This window comes from Triticum aestivum, chromosome 6B, assembly GCF_018294505.1.
Source record: "Triticum aestivum cultivar Chinese Spring chromosome 6B, IWGSC CS RefSeq v2.1, whole genome shotgun sequence".
Lineage (NCBI taxonomy): Eukaryota > Viridiplantae > Streptophyta > Magnoliopsida > Poales > Poaceae > Triticum > Triticum aestivum.
This window is the reverse complement of record NC_057810.1, coordinates 401,125,644-401,139,556: the sequence shown is the minus strand read 5'-3', so window position 1 is coordinate 401,139,556 and position 13,913 is coordinate 401,125,644. Positions and strand designations below refer to the sequence as shown.

Below are 13,913 nucleotides of genomic sequence, written 5' to 3'. Positions count from 1 at the left end.
CCGACGGATCCATGCATGCACGGATCGAGGACCCTCGTCAACTTGCTTCCGATCAGAACGAGCAAACACAAACGAATCTGGCGGTTTTACGTGGATTTGGTGTGGACTCTGGTGGCGTCGCCAGAGTAGGAGTAGACACTAGGAAAACCCTAGGGGAAAAAAACTTAAAAATTGTTTCCTTCGCAAAGACTTTTTCTTTATAAGTTTCTTTGGTTTTGTAAATATAGTTTGTACCATTCATTTGAAAATCAATAAAAAAAATGCAGCAGAGCCCTATTTTTTCTCTCAAAAGAAATTGCAAACATAAATAAAAAGGATGACTTTGCAAGACCTCTGGCCAAATTCATCTACATTATGGGACTGAGGGAGTATATAATAATTGGGTCGGGGGAAATGAGTTCTCATTACACCACTTCACATTTGTTTAGCACTTATCAGGTACCTTGACATGCCTTCTCGTGATGTAGTCAACAAGCAGCACATTTTATGCTGCGACGTAACACAGAGAAATGCAGTCGACTCAGTTACACATTTTTCGGTTCCTATTACACTCTGTACGTGTTGAGTCATTCATCTGATTTACGCCTCACGTGGTGACATCATCTGCTACTCAACTGTCGCTGTCAGTCTCTTCGGAAATCAAGTTTTGGTTCATGACAAACCTCAGACTGTCACCCTCTTCAAGCTCCCACTGCTTTCTGAGTTCGCCAATGGCTCTTGCTGCAGAGCTAGCTACAGCGGGATTGGAATCTTGAGCCAATCTCTGCAGTTAAAAGAAGGGTCGACCAATACTTAAGGAATCTGATAACGTCGAACGTACGAGCGCATGGCAAATCAAACGTTTTCGGTGGCAAGTTTAGTGACACGAGGATGGCAACTTTAGTTGGCATGCCAACTTCGTGCTTCGGTTTATTTTTTGACAGAAAATTGTGTGTCAACTAACTTGCCATCCTTGCATCACTAGAATTACCATCGAAAACGTTCGATTTGCCATGTGCTCGTACCTGACGTCAGGTACTTATCATTTTCGATATTTAAAGGAAAACACTGAAACAACTTAACTTTCCAAAGTAAAACCAATAACTACAGCTCATGTAATGATAAGTGAGAATTATATAGACAGGGCTTCCCTTTCAATGGATGAGGCTTTGATGGTGGAAAAGCGTACAAATAGATCCAATGGCTTGAAGCTTTCATGGTGAAGAAGCGTAAGAATAGATGACATCTTAAAAGAGAACTACATAATTGCCTATGGGTTGCGACGGGGGCATAAATATTCTACTCCCTCGGATCCATATTACTGTACTAAACCAGCGACAAGTAATATGGGTCGGAGGGAGTGTTAGATTAGCCTCTGATTCACATGCCCACATTAATTTGAGTAGCTGATTGTTTTGGTCTAGTCATATAGACTTGTAAAGTTGTAACGCTAGTTTTTCTATCAAATGCGTCGAGATGCATGTTTTGCGTTTTCTTCGGGGAAAAAAATGTAAATTTTCTCAAAATTGCATGTCATGTCAAATGTCCGGAACATCACCTATTTACAATCTGACAGAGTAACAGAGCACAGATTGATTGGGGATCTCAGTGGTTCAAGCCACGTATAAGAAATTCAGACATGAAGAACCCAACAGTTATATGGTTCTCCTTTTGATAACAGATGAGGGATTTATGCTAACCTGTAATGCGCCCATCCCAGCATTCCCTAGGGTCCACATAGATGGAGCTGCAGCCAATGCATTAGCCAAAGCTTTCCTACAAGGAGCAAAAGAAAATAATTGACACTATTTCAACATATAACACCAAAATAGTATAGAACACAACACAGCTCAGTGGTCGGGCCACTGAGCTACAAAGGTTCGCAAATCATATTGTTAATCTTTGTTCTTCATTATCCAATTGTGAGAGGAATTGGGATGAATTTGAATTTGTGAGTCAACTAGTAAACTATGTCCTTTCCTGCAGTAATTCTAGCAATCTACTTATTCATTTTAATTGCTATTTGTAGATCCATACAAAGAAAAGGCTCACTCCGAGCTACCATCCGGCTCAAGTTCAAACCGGTCTCACCATGACCAGCAAGACCTCGAGCCCTCCCGCGCTCCAAACCCTCCTTGCAGCAACAGACTACAAGACCGAATCCTAGAACGTGAACAAGGACACTGAAACTCAAGAGCAACGTGTGAATAAAAACCGTGAATGCTAAATGCATCACGAAGAATAAAGGTGCCATCAACAAGAAGAGTGTCACCTACAGGATGAAGAGCGCAATGCGCACCACCGAGAAGAAGCTCGTCAAGCCAATCAAGAAAATCAAGCGCATCAAGCTTCCAAACCCTCCTTGCGGCAACAGACTACAAGACTGAATCCTAGAACGTGAACGAGGACACTGTGAAACTCAAGAGCAACGTGTGAATAAAAACCGTGAATGCCAAATGCGTCACGAAGAATAAAGGTGCCATCAACAAGAAGAGTGTCACCTACAGGATGAAGAGCGCAATGCGCACCACCGAGAAGAAGTTCGTCAAGCCAATCAAGAAAATCAAGCGCATCAAGCTCTTCGTGCTCAAAAACACGAATATGAAGAGCACACCCATCAAGCAAGAGAAGCAGACAAGAGGGCAAAGCTTGCCTTGAGCAACGACACAAGATGCGACGCATGGGAAATGCACCTTGCATTGATGGCCAACTGCACAATGAAGAGCATGAATAAAAACCACCGTCTCCATAACAAGAACAACGTTAACCTCACAGCCATCATGAAGCAGAGGAAAGTATTGGCAAGCTCAAGTTCACGATGACTAAGTTATCCGGCGGCATTGACCCCGAGGAATACATATCATGAGCTCTCAAGGTGGACAAGATCTTCGAGTCCATGACTTCGACAAGCCGAAGGCGATTGCCATGGCCTCCCTCGAGTTCGATGAGAATGCACTCATATGGTGGGACAAGTACAAGAAATTTGACAAGAGAAAGGAGAAGCCCCCATTGCCACTTGGATGCGAAGAAGCAAGTCATGAGAGCAAGATTTGTGCCACACACTATAGACGCGACCTCTTCAAGAAGCTCCAAATTCTCAAGCAAGGGACCAAGACCATTGAAGAGTACTACAAGGAGATGGAAATAGCAATGATCCACACTAATGGCAAGGAGTTTGATGAGCAAAACAATGGCACCCTAATCACCTCCTCAAGAAAATTGCGGGCTTTCAACCCTACAACAACTTGCGTGAGTTGGTACACCAAGCAACAAAGGAGGAATGTCAAGTCCAAGATGACATCAACTCTCAAGCTACACCAAGCATGGCCCCTTATACTCGAGCTACACCCTCTATTGGTGCTCCTTTAAGCTGCAAAGCACCGACGACTTCTTCAAGTCGCCCTCCTACAAGTTCTTCCAAGCCTGGAACTACACCAAGTACAAGTGCTCCAAGGGACTCTGCTGTCAAAACAAGCCAAATTGAATGCTTCACATGCAAAGGCCGCGGGCAGAAGTACTATGTGTTCCCACCAAGCACATTATGGTGATCAATTGAGATGAAGAATACAAATCTATGAGTGAAGGACAATTGGAAGCTTTGCAACGTGTTGCTCAACATCAACAAGTAAACAAAGCCAAAGATGTTCATGTATTTTGTGAGAATGACTCGAGCCCAGCTCTCCTTGTCTCCAAGATCTTAATTCCTGAACAAGAAGATGATAATGATCAACGTTGTCACGTCTTCCATACCAAGGCCTGTTGGAAATATGCCCTAGAGGCAATAATAAAATGGTTATTATTATATTTCCTGGTTCATGATAATTGTCTATCATTCATGCTATAATTGTATTGACCGGAGACCGTAATACATGTGTGAATACATAGACCACAACATGTCCCTAGTGAGCCTCTAGTTGACTAGCTCGTTGATCAACAGATGATCATGGTTTCCTGACTATGGACTTGGATGTCATTGATAACGGGATCACATCATTAGGAGAATGATGTGATGGACAAGACCCAATCCTAAGCATAGCACAAGATTGTGTAGTTCGTTTGCTAAAGCTTTTCTAATGTCAAGTATCATTTCCTTAGACCATGAGATCGTGCAACTCCCGGATACCGTAGGAATGCTTTGGGTGTACCAAACGTCACAACGTAACTGGGTGACTATAAAGGTGCACTACAGGTATCTCCAAAAGTGTCTGTTGGGTTGGCACGAATCGAGACTGGGATTTGTCACTCCGTATGACGGAGAGGTATCTCTGGGCCCACTCGGTAATGCATCATCATAATGTGCTCAAGGTGACTAAGTAGTTAGTCATGGGATCATGCATTATGGAATGAGTAAAGTGACTTGCCCGTAACGAGATTGAACGAGGTATTGCGATACCGACGATCGAATCTCGGGCAAGTAACGTACCGATTGACAAAGGGAATTGTATACGGGATTACTTGAATCCTCGACATCGTGGTTCATCCGATGAGATCATCGTGGAAAATGTGGGAGCCAACATGGGTATCCAGATCCCGCTATTGGTTATTGGCCAGAGAGCTGTCTCGGTCATGTCTGCATGATTCCTGAACCCGTAGGGTCTACACACTTAAGGTTCGATGACGTTAGGGTTATAAGGAAGATTTGTATGTGATTACCGAATGTTGTTCGGAGTCCCGGATGAGATCCCGGACGTCACGAGGAGTTCCGGAATGGTCCGGAGGTGAAGATTTATATATGGGAAGTCATCATACGGTCACCGGAAATATTCGGGGGTATACCGGTATTGTACCAGGACCACCGGAGGGGTTCCGGGGGTCCACCGGAAGGGTCCACCTACCCCGGAGGGTCTTATGGGCTGTAGGTGGAAGGGAACCAGCCCCTAAGTGGGCTGGGCGCCACCCCCCCCCTTTGGGCCCATGCGCCTAGGGTTGGGGGGGCTAAAGGGGGCGCCCCCTTGCTTGGGGGGCAAGCCCCCTCCCCCTTGGCCGCCGCCCCCCTCTAGATCCCATCTAGAGGGGTCGGGCCCCTTCCCCCTTCTCCCTATAAATAGAGGGGTGGGGGAGGGGTGCAGCACGACATCCAAGGCACAGCCCCTCCCCTCCCCAACACCTCTCCTTCTCCGCGTGAGCTTGGCAAAGCCCTGCCGGAGAACTGCCACTCCATCACCACCACGCCGTCGTGCTGCTGCTGGAGCCTTCTTCCTCAACCTCTCCCTCCTCCTTGCTGGATCAAGGCGTGGGAGACGTCACCGGGCTGCACGTGTGTTGAACGCGGAGGTGCCGTTGTTCGGCGCTTAGATCGGAATCCACCGCGATCTGAATCGCTACGAGTACGACTCCTTCATCTGCGTTCTTGTAACGCTTCCGACTCACGATCTTCAAGGGTATGAAGATGCACTCCCCTTTCTCTCGTTGCTAGTTACTCCATAGATTGATCTTGGTGATGCGTAAATTTTTTTAATTTCTGCAACGATCCCCAACAGTGGCATCATGAGCTAGGTCCATGCGTAGTTTCTATGCACGAGTAGAACACAAGTTGTTTTGGGCGTCGATTTTGTCAATTTACTTGCCACTACTAGTCTTATCTTGATTCGGCGGCATCGTGGGATGAAGCGGCCCGGATCAACCTTACACGTACGCTTACGTGAGACAGGTTCCACCGACTGACATGCACTAGTTGCATAAGGTGGCTAGCGGGTGTCTGTCTCTCCTACTTTAGTCGGATGGGATTCGATGAAAAGGGTCCTTATGAAGGGTAAATAGCAATTGGCATATTACGTTGTGGTTTTGGCGTAGGTAAGAAACGTTCTTGCTAGAAACCTATAGCAGCCACGTAAAAACTTGCAACAACAATTAGAAGACGTCTAACTTGTTTTTGCAGCATATGCCGTGTGATGTGATATGGCCAAAAGGATGTGATGAATGATATATATGTGATGTATGAGATTGATCATGTTCTTGTAATAGGAATCACGACTTGCATGTCGATGAGTATGACAACCGGTAGGAGCCATAGGAGTTGTCTTAATTTATTATATGACTTGCGTGTCATTGAATAACGCCATGTAATTACTTTACTTTATTGCTAAACCGTTACCCATAGTAGTAGAAGTAATAGTTGGCGAGACAACTTCATGAAGACACGATGATGGAGATCATGGTGTCATGCCGGTGACGATGATGATCATGGTGCCCCGAAGATGGAGATCAACAGGAGCAAAATGATATTGGCCATATCATGTCACTATTTGATTGCATGAGATGTTTATCATGTTTTTGCATCTTATTTGCTTAGAACGACGGTAGCATAAATAAGATGATCCCTCATGAAATTTCAAGAAAGTGTTCCCCCTAACTGTGCACCGTTGCGAAGGTTCGTTGTTTCGAAGCACCACGTGATGATCGGGTGTGATAGATTCTAACGTTCGAATACAACGGGTGTAAGCCAAATTTACACTTGCAATACACTTAGGTTGACTTGACGAGCCTAACATGTACAGACATGGCCTCGGAACACAAGAGACCAAAAGGTCGAACATGAGTCGTATAGAAGACACGATCAACATAAAGATGTCCACCGATGATGACTAGTCCGTCTCACGTGATGATCGGACACGGCCTAGTTGACTCGGATCATGTATCACTTAGATGACTAGAGGGATGTCTATCTGATGCGGAGCATCCCACGTTCATCCCCATGTACACTCCGACTACTCTCCAAACCCTAAGAGGACTTATGACGAGACCTCAACTATACGCCATTGGACACAAGGTGAACTCGCTCCTCTCCGAACCTTCACTTCCCACATGTGAGACATGGTTACTACCTCATATATATGTGCTATGCATGACCAGAAACAAGGAGGAAGACCATGGACAAGACAACGAGGACACCAAGTACAAGGACCAAGAGAAGGAGCTGCCCGAAGCTACAGCGGCCGGACGTCCGTCCAGGACCGGACGTCCGACGACTCCCAGGCTCCGGACGACCGGCCCCCTCCGGACGACCGTGCCAACGACCACCGAACCAAATCTGCGGACATCCGAAGAACTCCGGACGTTCGGGACCCCGCGAGCCTCCGAACGACCGGCCCCCTCCGAACGTCCGACCGAAGCGCACCCGAGCCGAATCTACGGAAGTCCGAAGAGCACCGGACGTCCGGACCTTCCCGAGCCTCCGGACGACCGGAACCCTCCGGACGTCCGACGCCTGTCTGCGCACAGTGTGTTGGGCCGCAGCCCATGTACCCCTTCACTTACCCCTTCGTGGCCCTAGACTATATATACTCCTCCACCTCCTCCTAGTTAGATTTAGCGTTGATTTAGCTCAATTAGAGATAGAGCTTCGCTCATCCACCGGATCTCCTCCTCGTGAGAGACCGCGGCCTCCTCGGAGAAGATCATATCGGATTCAAGACCCCCTCGTGGGAAGATTCCCTCGTGGATTTCAAGGCCTCCTCACGGAGAAGAACGGTTCCTATGTATCCTTACCGTTGTTGACTTTGGATCTCGTGTATCTCTTTCTGTTCTTTGATCTAGCACTTGTGTGACCGATTTCTTGTTGGTTGAGTGTTTTCCCTCGTTCCTCCCCGTGATTTCCTCGTGTTCTTCCGCTCGTTCTTCGTGTCTCTCCGTAGGATCCACTCCAAACGTGAAAGATCGTCCACATAGGGTTCCACCCTACATCATCTTGGTATCAAAGCCATGTTGATCACGTTTTTGGAGCCCCTACCCCTCTTTTTCTAGCTTGATTTTGTTGTGTTCTTGCCTAAATCCGAAAATCCCCACCAAAAATAGCCCCAATTTTTTTTTGTGATTTGTTGGTTTGATGATGTTTTGTTGATTTTGATTCGTGGATTTGCTTAGTTTCGAGTGGATCTAGCATTTCCCCAAGTTTCCCCATCTTTCATCCACAAAATCCCGTGAATTTTGACCCCGAAATCCCCAATTTCCGCCCAAAATCGCGTCCCGAAACTCGCATCTCGCGTTGACCCCGACCCACCGGACGACCGGAGTTTTACGGACGTCCGGAGCCCCTGGAACGACCGGACGTCCAACCTTTTCCGGACGACCGGAACCCCTAACCCGAACTGAATTTACGGATGTCCGACCTTTTACGGACGTCCGTAACCTGTAGTTTCAGACTTCGGCTGATTCTTGTTTCGGCCGTAACTAATTCATCCGAACTCCAATTTTGACGTTCTTTAACTCGTTTTGAAGCTCTTGACATCCCCCTTCCCACAAAAATACCACCAACATCATTTGACTCCATCAAATTTTGTGAATTTTGGCATCTTTGCCTAGGCCCTCCACCATATCATCCGCATAGCCACCACCGACTTCCGCAACCTAATCCATTTTGCTTGCCATAGCATTAGTGGTTGCTTGAGTAGTGATTCGAGTCTTCTAAGATGTTTCGGCTACTTAGGGACGATTGCTTCTTCATCAACCACCACCACCATTTCCGCATAACCTTAGCCACCATACACTTCCGACAACCCAACTTAACCCAATAGTTGTTTGAGCTTGTTTGAGTTGTGGCTTGTGTCTCCTAAGGTGTTTCGGCTACTTAGGGACGGCAACTTCAACTCCGACACGTGTATAGCTCATCATTCCACTTCCGCATTGCCTAGTGCAAAACCACCACCGCTTTCCGCTACCACCATTTGACATTTGTCATTTGAGATTTTGAGTTTGCGGTTTTTCCGTTTCCTAAGGTGTTTCGGCTACTTAGGGACGAGTCTCCATCATCTTGGTATCTACACCAAGAACACTGCCACTCATCATCCCAAAGGACGGTAACCTCGACGACACCATTGTATATTCCCCTTGCAAATTGCATTGTTAACCCCTAGCCCATTTTGCGTTACTTGCCTATCGAGACTAGCCATTTGAGTATTGCCGGCAACGTTACTTGTGCACATTAGTGATCATACTTCCCATTGCATACATACCATATCATATTGGTATCATATCTTGTGTCACAAGTTTGTTCCCGCATATACACAATTGCTATCTTGGTTTGTGCATTGTGCAAAAGTGGCCATAGAAGAAAACGAAATAAAGCTTTTAAGCAAAAAAAAGAAAGAGAGCAAAGAAGCTTGTAAGCAAGTGCCATAGCATCATACCACATTGCATATAAGATTGTCATATCCGATCATCTTGGATCATCTTGAGAGAAACACCGGGAACCATACATACATAGCATACTTGGGATAGAAGTTTATCCATTTTGCATCTTATAGGTTGTGCACAAGTGTCGTATCCGCCTATCGAGCAATCGTGCTAGCGTCTCTCTTGAGTTGTGCAACACGAGCGTTTTCCGTGGATTCCACATTTTGTGCTCATTCCTTGGTTGCACGACCCCATTTATCTATCCGTGTGTGTGTTTCCGTGTGCCACATATTGCTATTGGTCCATTTGTTTCACTTGCGAATTTGTGAATCTCTTTCAACATTATTAACTCTTGCTAACATTTTGCATTAAATTTTGTGCCACTATCCTCACCGAGCTCCACTATAAGCTTTACTTGTGTAGGTGTGAGAACCGACAAGGATTGGTACCAATAGTGCTATTTCATTGTCCGCATTTGAGTGAACTTGATTCATTGTCAACTTCGGTCAAGGTACATTGGTATAAGTTCTTCTCTTTCTCCTACTCATATTTGCTCGAGTTTTGTGATGGATAGGCAAGGCATTTCCTCTCCGGTCTTCGACAACAACGACGACATGAACAACTACATAACCAAAGCGTCTATCTTCGATCTACAACGACAAGTGCAAGGCGCACAATCAAGATTGCGAGAGCGCATCGAGAACATCTCCATCGACATTCATCACTCCGAAGCAGGGAGAAGGGACTACTTCGACAAGAAGCTTGCCGCACATAAAGAGGAGCAAGATGCAAGGATGGAGGAGATTAGAGCCTTGATCAAGTCTACTTCCCCTTCGTCATCTTCAAGGCGGCGGCGACCAAGTCGATCATCTTCGGAGCACAAACAAGATGCAAGCGCAAGTCGTCCAAGTCAACATCTACATGGCGACCACCATCATGTTTGTAATAAACATCGTCATGAAGGGCAAGTCACCTCCAAGCATCATGTGCACGACGACGACGAATGCCAACGAGCTCAAGCATGACAACGACATCATCATCATGAAGATGCTCCACAAGCGCAAGTGCACAAGTCCCAACAAGCCCTACTTCACGCCAAGTCCAAGCTTCATAAGCACAAGAGAAGACCGCGAGACGACCACCACCAAGACGGCGCTACAGCTACATCAACCACTTAGGCATCTTCGCCAAGTGTTCTCAAGGCATCTTCGCCTATGGACGTACGGCATCTTCGCCTACTTCCCACAAGTACGCCTACAACGACTTCATCAAGTCCAAGGGGACCACCTTCGAGAGAGGGCGACACTTCCATCTTCGAAAGCCCCCCAAGGAAGATGGCCGAGCATGGGAAATTCCCTTCGGTCATGGAGATGAGCTACGAGGTGCCACATCACATGGGCTTCTAACACCAAGACGGCGACAAGACGGTCGAGCATGGGCCATCCCCTTCGACCACGGCGACAAGCGCGAACCTCTTCAACAACATGAAGACGACGCCCACATTGGACTCCTCCTCTGAGTCAAGCTACGCGACCGCGCATGGAGACATTTGCACCAACATCTCTCCGACACCCACATATGTTGAGATGCCCCAAGTGCCTTGTGAGGAGAGCCACCACCACATGAGTGACATGAGTGACTCCACCATACGTGACATTGAGAGCATTTCCTATGAGAGGATGAGTGTGACCATCACTAGCCCCACACATGAGATCATGCCACACATCCTATGTGAGGTTGAGCGCCATTTGAGTGACTCCACCAACCATATGAGTGAGAGCATCCTTGAGGGAGTGAGTGAGCCACAACACTTAGTGAGTGAGGTAGTTGACACGGCATGTGAGGCCACTATGATTCCTAACGACTTAACCTCTACTCTTAGTGTGTTTTCTTCTTTGGTGCTAGGTCTCCTACATGACGACATGCCTATACGCGACGAGTCCATCCCTTCAATGGAAAAACCGATGGCCATGGTGGACGATGATACACCCCCCACATGGTTCCATCAAGATAAAGATGACAACGAGACGATCTTCAACACCTCACCTACAACACATGAGTGACGCTCCAAAGGTAATATAGGTGATGGTGCTTCTCTTGTCCCACTAGTGGACTCTCTTGACCTTGATTGCTCCCATGATGTTGACCCACCTATTACCATGCTTCATGCTAGTGAAACTTCTTCATGCCTTGAATTACCTATTTATGATGAATATGATGATGAGCATGTTGAGTTGCCTAGTTGTGATGCTATGCTCCATATGTGAAAATTCTTTTGGTCACGTCATGTTTGACAATCCATTGAACTTGTCATATGCTATGAGTGAGATTTCCCATATTGCATCATTACAATCTCAACATAGTAACTATGCATGCCCCATTAAGATAAATCCTATTTGCACATATGGCATAGATGACAAGCCCATGGTTATTGGCATTTGTTTTTCATGTGATGATATTGCCATGCTTCCTTTACATGACTTGTGCAATTCATCTACTATGTCATGCCATGATCACATTGTTCCAAATATGCATTGTTTTGGATGTTGTCAATATTCTTCATGTGATGTTTCCATTAATGCTCATGAGGAGACCCCCATAGCTTCCTCATGCATATTAGGAGATTTTGATTCATCCCATCCTTTGCATGATTTCCATGATTGCTTGCACCATATGCATTTCATGAATAACAATGCTCTAGATATTTCTCGGGATGCATTACACAATTTGAGTCTCCATTATGCCATACATAATAACAAACCTATCATGATGGATGACATGTTTTTATATCGCGCATCTCATTTATTTGAACATTGGATATTTTGTGCTAACCGACACAAGCACGTGCGCATCATAATGGATGATGTGTACATATACCATGCACACACAATTTTTCCTTTGTCTTTGTTTTGTGTAGGTACTCATGTATACTCGTCAACCTCTCAATCCCAAGAGTTGACGAAACGAGCTCTTGAGAGCAATGATGCTTTGGGATCCCGTGGACTATCCTTACCACCGTTCCCTTCGCGCAAGGACTACGCGCATCTCTTCTACTTGGCTCTCACACGGCTATGGGCTATTTACCACTTATCACCTTATGCTCATTTTCCCGTGTTCACTTTGCATGTTATACTTGCTTCTATGCATTTTCCATGCAATTGTGACCCTTGCTTGCATCTACCCATGATTCACCATTATGATACTTCTATGTGTATTTGCATGCTTGGTGGAGATCCTTGTTGCTATTGCCATGTTTATCATGTGCCTCATACTATTGTTGCTCCTTGTGTTGGGAGAGTCATGATGTTACATTGCTATTTACATAGGACTTCTTGCCAACACCATGAACCTACTTTCCTCATACCTTGCTTTCATGCTTGTGCTATGACACGTGAATTATTCATGTCCACTATTTGCACACATGACATGCTTGCCATGATTCTTTTTAGTATGTTGCATCTTCGCACTACTAGCATGCTTGACTTGATTGTTAAGATTGCTTGCTTGGTTGCATCACCCATGTTCCACTCTTACTCGCTTTCTTGGGTTGATGACATCTATGCCCATGCCTCTCACATGATATATCTTGATCATTGTCTCATGTGTCCATTAGTTGCCTCTTTCATATCCACTTGTATTGAGTGCAACCATACTATGCTTATTGATCTTGGAGACTTTGACACCTTACTTGTGATGCATGCTTGTTTGATTGAGCCTATTGCATTTGGTTGTAATCGCATCATATGCCTCCATGCTATGAAATGCTTCCTTGTCCTTTCTTATGATGAGCATGATGCATACACTTGTTGGGTATATTACCACTCGAATGATAGGTTTTGCATGTCCGCTAACCTCATTTGTTTTTCCAAGTGTTTGTCATGTTCTTTCATTTGGGAGGATTCACAAGGCGGTGCCGTTATGAGACATATTGGTTATGTCAGGGCATACAAGATGCGCAACTACATCATCCTTGGGACACTCCTAAAGGTGAACCCCTTCTCTTTGAGCCATCCTCAAATACGCATATTGGATGGGTCACTCTTTCATTGTTGTTTCCTTCTTGTTGTCTACATGATACATCTTGTGAACGGAAGAGCGACATTGGAGATTGGCTACATGGACCTTCACATTGAGGAGCGCTCGCACTTATTGGATGCACCTTCGAACCTCCACTCATGCCCCGACATCGAGCATTGGTATACCACCACCTCCACTTTTGTTGGTTGTGCTCACACATGTCATGCTCGATGGACATATCATACTCACCACAAGTTTGCACCCCATGCATGGATTGACTCCCATTATGCTTGTCTTGTTGCATCTATTCCCATGTCATCCATGATATATGAGCTTGTGCACTTCCTTAGCAAATTTGTTGTGATCTTCCTTGATGGCATATTCATACATAAGGATCACATTGCCTTCCATCAATTGCATGATAGCTTACACATATTGAGCATCCATTGCCATATTCATGCTATTGATAAACCGTCTCACTATGACATCATTTTGCACCGTGGTTGCATTGATCATATTTAGAACACATTTGTGTGCACAATGATTGCATTTCCTCCCATGAATGCTTTGCATCTCATTCTAGATCATCTTGATAAGCTTCAGGCGCTTTGTCACGACCAATCTTGCCGCACGGACTCATTCTTACATGATGGACACTTTGTGTGCGCTAACCATTGTATTCCCGAGTGTTGCTTGTGTTTGCTCTTTTTGCATGTCTATCACTCCGGCGACACCTTGGACTACTTGGATTGCGCCATGTCTTCAACTCCGTCCAACTACAAGTTCGTCCCCAACAACCGTTTCCA

At 45.6% G+C, this 13,913-nt stretch overlaps 1 protein-coding gene across 14 annotated transcripts in view; it reads right to left on the bottom strand.

Annotated features, from left to right (window-relative positions):
• Positions 1-334: 334 nt before the first annotated feature.
• LOC123137273 (senescence-associated protein OSA15, chloroplastic) overlaps positions 335-13,913 on the bottom strand; it is a 45,219-nt gene continuing 31,640 nt past the window's right edge. For 2 of the 14 annotated variants that reach the window (XM_044556963.1, XM_044556964.1), the window contains exons 12-15: positions 2,485-2,689; positions 2,256-2,389; positions 1,680-1,755; positions 335-763 (exon numbers count right to left, since the gene is read on the bottom strand). In XM_044556963.1, the coding sequence (XP_044412898.1) occupies positions 611-763; positions 1,680-1,755; positions 2,256-2,389; positions 2,485-2,689 (568 nt within the window). In that variant the 3' untranslated portion in view covers positions 335-610. Of the gene's footprint in view, positions 764-1,679; positions 1,756-2,016; positions 2,163-2,255; positions 2,390-2,480; positions 2,690-2,778; positions 3,684-13,913 lie in introns of those variants that run through there. The other 12 variants (XM_044556969.1, XM_044556971.1, XR_006468017.1 and 9 more) reach the window with 11 other exon arrangements.